At 34.8% G+C, this 13,494-nt stretch overlaps 1 protein-coding gene across 6 annotated transcripts in view; it reads left to right on the plus strand.

Moving 5' to 3' along the window:
* Positions 1–13,494, plus strand: part of KCNH7 (potassium voltage-gated channel subfamily H member 7) — a 478,227-nt gene that overhangs the window by 410,540 nt on the left and 54,193 nt on the right. For all 6 annotated transcript variants that reach the window (XM_019457808.2, XM_019457841.2, XM_019457812.2 and 3 more), the window contains one exon: positions 9,037–9,436. In XM_019457808.2, the coding sequence (XP_019313353.1) occupies positions 9,037–9,436 (400 nt within the window). The remainder of the gene's footprint in view (positions 1–9,036; positions 9,437–13,494) is intronic.

Consider the following 13,494-nt stretch of genomic DNA (forward strand, 5'->3'; position numbering starts at 1 on the left):
TTAGAAGGTTGCACATGGTGAAGGAAGAGGCTATTTTGTTTTTCCTCTTAAGAACTTTGTGAACTGACAAGAAAATAGCCATGTAGTGCAGTGCGACTTCAGTGGGTAGCTAATTTGGATGGGGAAATTAGGAAAGACCTTTGCGGAGTTGAGACTTGATCCAAAGAAACGAGCCTCATGAAAACACATGCAGAGCATTTCAAGCAGAAGAAAACACTAGTGAAAATGAACTGGGGAACAAGCTTGGTGTATTAGAATAGAAACAAGGCCAGTGGCAGCTAGGCTGAACCATTGAGTGCTAAGATATGAGAATGCAGACAGGAACCAAATCACAAGGAGCAGTGACATTTGGTATTTATTCTGGCTGCAGTGGAGCCTTCTGAGTTAGAATAATATGATATAATGGACAGTTTTAAAGACCTCATGGTGGATGTCTGCAGAAAGTTTAGTCAGGGTAGAAGCAGAGGAATGATATTAGAGCTTTTGCTATAATGTAGCAGGGACAAAACAACAAGGGTTTGCACCACATGGTGGCAGTAGAGGTGAAGAGATGTAAATACATTTGGAAAATGGTAGAAGAGAGCTGTTAGGGCTTGTTGATGGACTAAATATTGCTGGAGTAAGAAAAAAAAGCAGAATTAATGATGGTTCAAAGATTTTGTTGTTTCTTCTTGTTTGAAATATTTTGGAGGATGGAGACTACGTAAGCGACTTTTATAGGTAGCCACTTATGTATCCAAATGGGAAAAGCCTGGGGGGAAGAAGGTGCGTTATGGGGTAGAAATTCCTGTTTGAACCATGTGAAGTTTGAGATGCCTATCAGTCATCCGAGTACAGATGGCATTTAGGCAAGTCAAGGACTCCATGAGCATCTAGAAGATATATATGTGAATATAAGAAAAAGAACTGAGATCCATTAAATTATACATAAATTAGATGAAATCATGGTAAAGATTGGTTTAGATCAGTGTTTGTCCATCAGGACCATGCACTGATTTCTGTGTGGGTCTTATAAAAAAGTTTGTAGATTCATATTTGGTAGGTCTAAAGTAAAGCCTTGAAACCTGCATTTTTAAAAATGGCAGGAACGATTCTGCTGTTTAGATATCCAAGAACTGGTGGCCTTATCTGGGACAAAGAGGAAGTCCAGAAGAGGGCTTTCATGTGCTCATAGGTGAACATTTCTACGAAATGAAGACATAAATAATCAACTGAAGGAGTGTTTTAAAACTAAATATAAGAACAGTCATGATTTCATAATTGCTTAATTCTAGCTGAATTATTAAAATGTTGTTTTCTATGCATCACAGCATCTTGGATAACCTTAGAGAAAACAATTTTGTCAATGCCAATTAAACATTAATGTCTTCCTTGCCAATTTCTCTAAGTGGTAAGCAACCGTGACACTTCAGTTTCATTTACATTCAACTCTGAAGAAGGAAACCTTTACAAATTTTGGATCTATATTATTTTAGCTATAATACATACATGCTAGCAATGCTGAGGACAGTTTGACATATACATTTTTACTGAAGCAGATACATGAGCAGAATTGCTCACTTTTTCAAAACAACCATTTAATCTTTTTAAATGTTAAAAAAATGTTTAAGAAAGGAATACTAACAATAACTTGGTTTTCCTGTGTCCTTAATATCTTCCTGATGTCAGTGCCATCCAGTCGGACCCAGGAAGGAAGGGATTCTCTATTTCTTAATTTTTACATCGTCAAGTATGATGCCATCCATAGAAAATTATCCCAATATCACTGATGCAAGAGAATAACACTATCGGCTCAGTCTCCAAAAAGTCAACTTTTCATTATCTGCCTCAAGTGTTCCCATATTTTGCTTATCTGTGGCAAATCTTAGTTTCAGATAGATCAACTGTTAGAATCTAGAGCTCTCTCTTTAGCTACACACTTCATTAACCTCTTCCTGTCCTGAAAATTGGTGTTCTTTTGATTCATCACTTGCTTTGTCAACCTCTCTCCATTCCCACTTTACTGTTATTTTTCATGAATCCTGAATGCAGGCAAGGTGTTTGAAACCTAAGTATTTACAGTGCTCTTTGGGGGAAATTTTAATAGAAAAGAGGAGTTTCTATTCACATTGGTATGTTTGCTTCATTAGTCTGTTAGATGCATCATAGAATGGATACAAGGAAAAACTTAGGAAGTATATGTATAGCAATTCTGATCATCTTGTCAGCATTCTTTCTGAACCTGATTTCTACAGTAGTTACCATTAGTTTGTTAGAAGTGAATTGCTAAAACATTAGACACACTCATGTTCAAATTTAAATAAAAAATACATTTTGAAGACCTGTATACATAATATATTTCTATACATAAAGTGACTGCATCTCTCTTTAGATAGTTCTTTGGGAGTTAAGGCAGATGTCTTCATTGGCATGTATTTGAGGCTGTCGGTCATGCCTGCCGAAATTTGTGGCAGGACAAGTGAGAGACACAGGATCCCCAGTGCAGTAATTTTTGAACCAAGGAAAGATAAGAACATTCCATCAAAAAATATATTTTGCACTAATTTGATCATTTATTCATCGTGTATATGTCATCTATTGTCTACAATTTGCTAGAGATGATATAAGTTTCAATTTTTGGTTATATATTTCTCAAAACAAGTCAAATTTCCATTTTTAAAAATACAACATCCATAATTTTTTATTCATTGTAACATTTCTTTTTTTTTAACGTTTATTTATTTTTGAGACAGAGAGAGACAGAGCATGAACGGGGGAGGATTCAGAGAGAGGGAGACACAGAATCCAAAGCAGGCTCCAGGCTCTGAGCTGTCAGCACAGAGCCCGACACGGGGCTCGAACTCACGGACCACGAGATCATGACCTGAGCTGAAGTCGGCCGCTTAACCGACTGAGCCACCCAGGCGCCCCTCATTGTAACATTTCTTACTACTGTTTTAAAATCACTTGATGACCAGTTTTCCATGTTATTGTAACCAAAGAAAGGGAAAGTGAGTTCCAACTGCAGCAAAAATAGAATGTTAATTATAAACAAAATAAGCATAAAAGCATCTTGACAGTAAAGGTTGTTAAATATTGGAGTGACTGTCCCAGACAGGTTGTAAAACCTTCTGTTTGAAAGCCACAGTTTGTGCAGGGATTTGTGAAGTTTTGGTACGAATAAGAAAAGGATAAGCTAGGTGATTTCCTTAAGGTTTTTTACATATGCAAATATGGCGCTTTTTTTATTGTATTAGTGAATGTGTCCTTAGAAATATTGAAAAAATGTGGCTCAAGCTGAAGGAACTTGAAACTAGTTTCAATATTACTGGGTTTTATTGGATAAGTAATTCATGGAATGGTGTATACAAGTACCAGGGCTTAGGAGGGAATTGAAATGAAATCTAAAGCAAAACAGGAATGCAGAGTTATGAAATGTATTACTCACTAAGTGTTCCCATTTCTCCACTTGAACCCAAATATTTCTTGACAAACAGAACGGAATGATGGATTAAGTAGAGATTTTCAACGATGATTCATTCTTTCAGTCCTGTAGACAACACTGAAGATCACATACTTATATTTCCTCATTTATAAAAGAATAATTCTGTCCGCTGACTACAGGCGAAAGTTGTGAAGAGTAAGCCTCTGAAATAAAGTATTTTACACATAAGATTCTTGAAAGTGCTCACTTTAAAAAGGTAGAATTATTTTGAAAAATTATTGAGCATAAGACTTTCTCGTATTGAGGAGGCTTTCCCAGTTTGACTGTAGCCAAATTTATTCTTGAGTAGAGAATTGCTGGACACTAGCAAGAAATCCCCTATTCTAATTTCAGGTCTTTAAAATGAATCCCACTTACACTGAGAGAGATTATTGCCTGAACCATTTGAAAATATCTTGAGTCTGGGTCTGGTATCTAACGTGTTTACAAAATTTCAATTGCTTAGAGGATATATTTTTAAATACAGTTTCATTAAGAAAGTCATCCATAATAACGGAGACTAACTTCTACCTCAGTATAAGAAAGTATCCAGGACTTTAATAAACTATGGATGTGGGTAGGTCTTTAAAAAAAAATTTAAATTGGATGATATGCTTCAGCCACCCAAAAATGTCAATAATTTGAAATTCCAGGGGAAAAATCATTTTACATTTAAAAAGTTCTGACAAAATACATTAAAAATACAAGTCTTAAACAAGTACACTTTCTTTACTGTGGCATTCAGGCAAAAAGAGTTTGAAATACCATTCAATCACAGTGAAAGGAGTTCTGAAGTGGCATAGGTACTGATGAGGCAGAGACATGACTTATTAGAGTTCATTATGTCTCTTTTGCTGCAATTCATGGGCATGACCAAAAAACAAAGTACCTTGCTTCCATCTACTGCCAAGTCGCTCACCTCTTTCTCCATCTTATTTATTGTCATGATATCTTTGTAGTGCATAATCACACATACCTCTTGTGAGCTCTTATGCTTGGTTAGTCTACCCAAAGTAGCAAAAAGCAGACAATATTTTTTCTGATACCAGTGGAAAGTTAAAAAATAATACCTAAGATTCTTTGTACCTCTACTGTTTTTTTAATTGTTGCGATAAGCGTAAGGATGGATTTATTTCTATTTTCAAAAATTGGAAAAAAAAACACAAAATAAATTTTCATAGTATGGCTGAGTATTACATGAAATTAGATATATGGTCAGAGAAACATGTATGCCAAAAACATTCCCCTCAGCCATGTTCTGATGTTAACACAGCTATAAGGTAGTTGTGGGTCTCATTTTTCATTTGTGCATAAGACGGAGATAGTACATTGAAGTAAACAAAGGGACAAATAGTCACCAACAAATCAGCAAGAGGAAACTGATCATTCTTTAGTCTTTGCTCTCTGAGATTTTGCTGCAGTCGTTTTTCCTTTGTGTAAAATGGGAAAAACCCTTTAAATCTTTAAAGAGAAATTTAAAGAAGAAAAGTGTTATTGCAGTCTCGTGTCATCTATCTACAAGATAGGCTGTACACAACAGTAGCTAAGGAAGAAAGCCCAGGTGTGTTAGCAGCATCTTGATAACAATACAAATAAGATCAAGTCATTTGTTACATTGCCAAACAACATATGTAGTTATGCTTGGGTACATCTTATGGAATCACAAGAGAATGGCTTTGACTGTTGAAGTCCATTTTCATTCATCCTCAGAAGTAACTGAAAGATAAAACAACTGCTTAGAAATTTCTCCCTCTTTTCTCTCCCTCTTCTTTTCTCTCTCTCTCTCTCCTTCCCTCCTTCTCTCCCCATCTCCCTCTCTCTACCCTTGCAGTCATTTAGTATCATGTCAGTTGGTTTGAGACTTCATCGTGTACCATATTTGTTAAGCTTTTTTTTTTGTCCAGAAAAGATGTCATTTGTGTGTTATTATATAAATTATATTCACTTATCTGCTTAGAGAACTTACTGTCATTTAGGTTTTGCCTTATTTTGATATAATCCTAGAAGAAACATCAGATGTTTCTTTGAAGGGAGAGAAAAAGGAGGGAGCTGGCCCACACAGCAGATGGATTATATAACATCATTTTTGCTTTACTATCTTGGCAGCCAGAAGAGTCATTAGTACTTATTATCACAATATGTTATTAAAACATCTCATTTGTTTTGAAGCATTTCACTTCATTAACCAAATACCTTAGAGAATTTTCATTATATTTCACTTATTTTGAGGTTGAGAGAAAATTTTTCTTCCAAAGAAGAGAAGTTTTAAGCAATAATTTTCAATATTTCTGATTTCTCAACACAAGTAAATAGCTAACAGAGCATGGAGGAAATATAAACACACAAACAAGCTGTGAAGTGTAAAAAGAGACACGTTGGACCAGTGATTCCTGCTACTAAATCCAAGCAATCAGTGCATGTAGATGATGTTTTTGTCTTTAAAATTCCCACCGTTTCCTGAGGATGCCAAGGCCAGTGTTGGAAAATCCTCCATTTGGAATTCTAGATATCAAAGTAATACATTTGGAAAATGTGTGTATCCATCCATTTTACAATATAATGTTCCCACTTACTGATAGAAACTAAAGCTTATGAGATATTTAAATAAGAACAAAAAGCTACTATTTACTGGGCATTACCTACAAACCTATGAGGAGGCATTATTATGCTCATTTACAGATGAAAAATTTGAGGTCTAGAGATGAAGTAAACAACTTCTCCAAGATGATAGATGGGTATGGATACAGAATTCATACACCCATTTGTTTGTTCCAAAGTCCCAATGTGTAACTGATCAGCTAAAACAGACACATGAAAAGATGCTCTACATCACTCATCATTAGGGAAATACAAATCACAACTTCAGAGATACTGCCTCACACCTGTCAGAATGGCTAAAATTAGTAACACAGGAAATGAGAGATGCTGGCAAGGATGTGGAGAAAGGGGAACCCTCGTGCACTGTTGGTAGGAATGCAAACTGGTGCAGCCACTCTGGAAAACAGTATGGAGGTTCTTCAAAAATTTAAAAATAGAATTACCCTATGACCCAGAAATTGAACTACTAGGTATTTATACCAAAGGATACAAAAATACTGATTCAAAAAGGCACACGCACCCTGATGTTTATAGCAGCATTATCAACAATAGCCAAATTAGGAAAAGAGCCCAAATGTCTATTGACTATGACTGGGTAAAGATATAGATATACATATACACATACACATACATATACATATACATATACATATACATATAGATTTAGATATAGATATATAATGGAATATATATTCCATGAAATATACAATGGAATATTACTCAGCCATCAAAAGAATAAGTCTTGCAATTTGCAACAATGTGGATGGAGCTAGAGTGTATTATGCTAAGTAAGTCAAAGAAGGACAAATACCATATGATTTCAGTTATATGTGGAATTTAAGAAACAAAACCCATGAACATAGGGGAAAGAACGTAAAAAAAAAGAGACAGAAGGAGGCAAACCATAAGAGACTCTTAACTATAGGGAACAAACTGAGGGTTGATGGAGTGAAGGTGGGTGTGGGATGGGCTAAATGGGTGATGTATTAAGGAGGACACTTGTGATGAGCCCTGGGTGTTACATAGAAGTGACGAATCACTAAATTCTACTCCTGAAACCAATATTATACTATATGTTAACTAAATAGAGTTTAAACAAAAACTTGAAACAAAGAACCAACGAAATTTGAAAAAAAACTGATCATCTAAAATGTTAATAATTCAAATGATGGAAAGTTTTTTCTTCCAGAGAACTACTTAATAATAACTTAGACTCTCCCTTTATTTGTTGAGAAGAGATATACTCTTACATTTGTGAAGAAAAAAATGCTATTTTCTTTATTCCACCTTGAAAAACAATAATTCAACATTGGGAGCAGAGAAGACTCACTTCTTCACACATCCCATAATGAACAAAGACCAGAGCCCAAATGTAATAAGCACATCCCAACTACACAAGCTCCTCTCACTTCTAGAAGGTTCCAATATAAACTTAAAAAGAATTTAGAGGAGACCAAGGGATCTCCCCTCCTCTTAGTGACCACTCTGAAGAAAAAGAAAAAAGAAACTATAACACTTATAGAATTCTGATGAAACTATTTTTCTTAATATTTAGTGCTTTTTTTCCACCAAATCAATATGGATAGAGGGTGATAGTTCTTCCATGTGCTATTTCTTTAATTAAAATATAAGTATTCCTAATGCGGTTGGATGTACTTTGCAAAATAAACACCAACAATGAACACATAAAATGACTCAATAATTGATTGGTAAACACCATGTAACTATGGAATAATTATATGCCCTGTGAATTATATAGTACTTATAGCTGACATTATTTAGGAAACCTAAGAAATGAACTTGTAATTTGTACTTATCAGATTTCAAATCCAAACAACCAGTGAAGTATCCTGTTATTATATAGAAGTGTCCTATCATTAGATACCTGGTCAGTAATAATCATACAATTAATTACACATATCACACCCCAAAGAAAAATACGTAATATCATTGGGACTTCAAGAAACAATTTATCAATTTAACACATTTGGGAAGGAAAAATGAATTTAAATATAGTGTCTGAGACATGCATGCAATCATCCAATAAGTTTCCCAATTATCTGCTTGCCTGGTTCTTCTCATTATGCAGGTTTCTCTCAATTCTAGTATCAGTTCCTCAGCAAGTTCTTCTTTGGCCTTTCTTTCCAAAGCAGTCTCCATCCTGACTCATACCCTCAAATACCCTCTATCATACCACTTTGTCTTATTATTGTTGTCACATTTTTTTTTACTCTTTAAACAATCCTATTGTTCATTTCTTTAAAAAACATCTGTTTCGGGGCGCCTGGGTGGCTCAGTCGGTTAAGCGTCCGACTTCGGCTCAGGTCACGATCTCACAGCTTGTGGGTTCGAGCCCCGCATCGGGCTCTGTGCTGACTGCTCAGAGCCTGGAGCCTGTTTCAGATTCTGTGTCTCCCTCTCTCTCTGACCCTCCCCCGTTCATGCTCTGTCTCTCTCTGTCTCAAAAATAAATAAATGTTAAAAAAAAAAAAATCTGTTTCTCCCCTCGAGACAGTGGACCTCATTTCTCCTCACTAGAGACAGCATTTTGTCTAGTAAATAAATATCTTTCTATTATAAAAGTGATCACATCTGTTTGCTCAACGCTATAATCCCAGTGTGTAGGCACTTGCTAGGCACACCAGTAACACATGGGATGTTTCTTGGTGAATGAATGATTTACTGACTATTCGTTATCTCCAAGGCACTTGGTTAGAGCATAAAGCTAGACAGATGGAGTGTCTGTCCCATGGGTCTTGCATGCCAAGATATGAATGTACCACACACTTTCAAAGTATTTTCCAAAGCAGACAAAGTTAAAACAAACAAAAACTAACCTTAATACTTCATTCAAATATGCATTTATCTTCAATGCTACCATCTTGTTTTGACCTGTTTCTACCTACTTTGCTTCACAGGAACATACACTGAGTTGTTTGCCAACTGTTTCTGACCATACACATTTGTTTCCACAGACAACAACATTAATTGGTCTTTTGAAGACAGCTCGACTCCTTCGTCTGGTGAGAGTGGCCCGGAAGCTTGATCGCTATTCAGAATATGGCGCTGCTGTTCTAATGCTCTTAATGTGCATATTTGCCTTGATTGCTCACTGGCTGGCTTGCATTTGGTATGCAATTGGGAATGTAGAAAGGCCCTACTTGACAGACAAAATCGGATGGTTGGATTCCTTAGGACAACAAATTGGGAAACGTTACAATGACAGTGACTCAAGTTCTGGACCATCCATTAAAGACAAATACGTCACAGCACTTTATTTTACCTTCAGCAGCTTAACCAGTGTAGGATTCGGGAATGTGTCTCCTAACACCAATTCGGAGAAAATCTTTTCAATCTGTGTCATGTTGATTGGCTGTAAGTAGATTTCTCTTTTGTTATCTATTAGGATGAGATAATATCACAAAATTGATATCTCTAGAACATTAAGAATAAGGCAAAGAAAAAATTATAGAAAACTGTAGAGATAATGGGATTACATATATGGGTACTATATTCTATCAAAACTGATTCTGTGAAAGGGAGACACCGAAGGACTTTCGGGACTTCAGAAAACCAAAAACTGAAAACTGGAGTGGCATGGATCTTGGGATCCAGGAACTGAGACTTGCAGTTCACTTTTACTGCTGTAAAAGTGTCTGTAATTTGTTACCAATGGTTATTTTCTATTTTAAGCTGAGGTCAGATTACAATGGGAAAGACTAGTTTACATTATATTCTAGATAGATAGAAATGTATATATATATATATATATATATATATATATATATGTATATATATATATATACACACATATATATATATGTGTATGTATATACATATACATATATATATACACATTTCTATCTAGTAATGTAATAGTAATAGAATATATATTTCTATATAAAATATATATATTTCTATCTATATAGAATATATATTTCTATATAAAATATATAGAAATAATAGAAATGTTTCTTATGTATCTGCATTTATACACATATATACACAAATATATATATTCTTCACCACTTACTGACTAAAAATGCCTTTTCCTATGACATCAGGCCAAATTTCAGTTATTGCTCTTTACCTTGTAATAGGATGATGACATCAGTGTCATTAATGAGGTATATTTTTTTGGAATAAGAAGCAAAAAAAAACCGCATTAAAAAATATGTATAATTTTTCTTAAAAATCATACTGCGGAGTCACTAAAGATAACCTTGCTGATACCAAACAGCAATTGACAAAAGCATAATGGATTTTGAATGCTTAAAAAAGGGCATCATCCTTAGATTGTATACAAATATGAAAACAGATCCAGAGTTGCTTTTTAAATGTTAACACATTAACTAATGAAATATACTTAGATAACCTTTATTATGAAACTTAAATCAATTCACCCAGTTTATTGTTCAATGTATTTCAAATTTACTTTTCATATGTATGTCTTAGTATTTTTATTATGCTAGGATTGCTATAGGCAAATTGTATTATATTCAAATAACCCAACATATTCTACAGATGCAGGCTAAGTCTGTACTACAAACACAGACGTAATCTTGTACCCAGAAGGACATGAAGAGGGACCTACTGGGAAAAATGGAAAAATTCATTCCAGAGAGACTAAATCTCTCGGAACAAGCACAGTCCCACCCACTCTGTGATTACAACTGCCAGTAAATACTTTACAGAGATTATCAATCTTAGTGAAACAGGTAGCAAACAAAATTTTTAAAAGTCTGTTCCTAATTACTTAAACATCTGTATAGAAAAAAATATATATACTTTTCATAAAGAAAACAGAACCTGTATGTTGAAACTTAGAATTTGCAAGAAGGAATTTTTCAAATGCACTGAAGTTTAACCTGCTCACCACTTAGGGAATACCCATCACTTGTGAGGATTGTTAAATACATACTACTATTTATCCTGTGAATTATCTTAAATTAAAGAAAACCCAGTTCTTTATTTGGCCTATACCCAATCTCTAATCCCTAAATCAGGGTTGTTGGCAGTCTTTTTACCTTCCTTCCTTTCTTCCTACCTTTTTCCTTTCTTTCCTACCTTCCTTCTTAAATATAGCACTAAGCTATTTCTATTGATTCCTTAAGAAGAATACTTGGTTTCTTCAGACAATTTTCATATTTTAGGAAAAGAGAAAACACTTTAGTTAACTGAGTAGAGTAAGATACAACCACAACCACCACCACCACCACAACAACAACAACAAAAAAAAACAAGCTTATGGATCCAGAGAATAGATTGGTGGTTACCAGAGACTGGGGTGAGGAGTAGGTAAAATGGGTGAAAGGAATCAAAGGTACAAATTTCTGGTTATTAAAATAAATAAAAAATAAATAAACAAATAGAGATGTAATGTACAGCATGGTGACTATAGTTAATAATACTATATTGTACATTTGAAACTTGCTAGAAGAGTAGATCTTTTTTTTTATTTTTTTAAACTAACATTTATAAACTTCCAAAAAAAATTTTTTAATGTTTATTTATTTTTGAGAGAGGGGGAGAGACAGAGCGTGAACAGGGCTGGGGGGGCGGGGAGCAGAGAGATAGGGAGACAGAATCAGAAGCAGGCTCCAGGCTCTGAGCTGTCAGCAGAGAGCCGGACATGGGCTCGAACTCACAAGCCGCGAGATCATGACCTGAGCCAAAGTTGGACACCTAACCGACTGAGCCACCCAGGCACCCCTAAACTACCAAAAAAAAATTTAGGCTACTTTTTAATGTTTATTTATTTATTTTGAGAAAAAGGGGGGGAGGGGCAAAGACAGATGGAGAGAGAGAGAGAGAGAGAATGAATCATAAGCAGGCTCTGTGCTGTCAACACAGAGCCTGATGTGGGGCTCTAACCCACGAAGCTGTGAGATCATGACCTGAGCCTAAACCAGAAGTTGGATGCTTAACCGACTGAGCCATCAAGTGCCCCTAAAAAAGTAGATCTTAAAAGTTCTCATCACTGTGGTGATGGATATTAAGTAGACTTATTTTGGTGATCATTTCTCACTGTATACAAATATCAAATCATTACTTTGTACTTCTGAAACTAATATAATGCTATATGTCAATCATATCTTAATAAAACAAACAAATGAAGCTCAGAGCCAGAATTGACAGAAATGATGAAACTGGTAGACAATACCAAGCACTTTAACAAATGTGTATCTGGATTCCCTGAAAATGGGGGAGGGAACCAGAAAATAAAATGTATCAAAATGTGTAAGAGACAGCTAAAACAGTGCTCAGACAGAAATGTGTACCTTTAAGTGTTTTTATTTTTCTTAAGTTTATTTATTTATTTAGAGACAGAGCATAAGTTGGGGGAATGGCAGAGAGAGGGAGAGAGAGAGAATCCCAAGCAGTCTCCACTCTCTGTGCTGAGCCCAATGTGGGGCTTAATCGATAACACGACTATGAGATCATGACTTGTGCTGAAATCAAGAATCAGACGTTCAACTGACTGAGTCTCCCAGGCACCCCTTAAGTGTTTATATTTTAAAAAAAAAAAGATCTAAAAATCAAAGATCTAAGCTTCTGTCTTAAGATCTAAAAATCAAGGATCTAAGCTTCTATTTTAAGACAAGCAAATTAAACATATAAGTAGAAGAAATATCAGAGATAAGAGCAAAAGTTAATAAAATAGAAATCATACATTAGAGAAAATTAATGATAGTATATTCTGGCTCTTTAAAAGATCAATAAAATTATTAAACCTCTTATTAGACTGGTAAGAGAGAAGACATAAGTTAACATGTCTTATATGAAAGAAAAGATCTTACTATCCATTATAAAGATATTAAAAGAATAATAAAATAAGATTATGAAATACTTTATAATAATAAATATGACAATTTAGATGTGATAGAAAAGCTCCATAGTGAAACAAATTACCAAAACTGAAACAAAAAGCCTGAGCCATACAATAAAATTTGATAAATTGTATTTCATCAAAATTGGTACCTCAGCTTTTCCAAGGACACTATTAAGAAAAGGAACAAATGATAGACTAGAAGAAAATACTCTCAATACTCAGACCTAAAAAAAAAAAGACTTGTATCTGGAATATATCAAGAATTCTTACAACTCTGTAATAAAGGACAACTCAATTTAAAAAGTAGCAAAAGATTTAAACACATTTCACAAAAGAAGATAAATTAATGGGCAATAAGTGCAGGAAAAGATGTCATTAGTCATCAGGAAATGCAAATGAAAACTCTAATGAGGTATTACATGGCCACTACAAGGTTAAAATGAAAGACTGGCAATACCAACTGTTGGTTTGGGAACAACTGATACTGTCACATATTGCTGGAAGGAGTATAAATTGACACAGGTTTGAGAAACAGTCGCGTGGTTTCTTATAAAGTTAAACATACCACACAATTCCACTCCTAGGTGTTTGAAAGGGAAAT

Source organism: Panthera pardus, unplaced genomic scaffold, assembly GCF_024362965.1.
Source record: "Panthera pardus isolate Hobbes unplaced genomic scaffold, ASM2436296v1 HiC_scaffold_10, whole genome shotgun sequence".
NCBI classification, from domain to species: domain Eukaryota; kingdom Metazoa; phylum Chordata; class Mammalia; order Carnivora; family Felidae; genus Panthera; species Panthera pardus.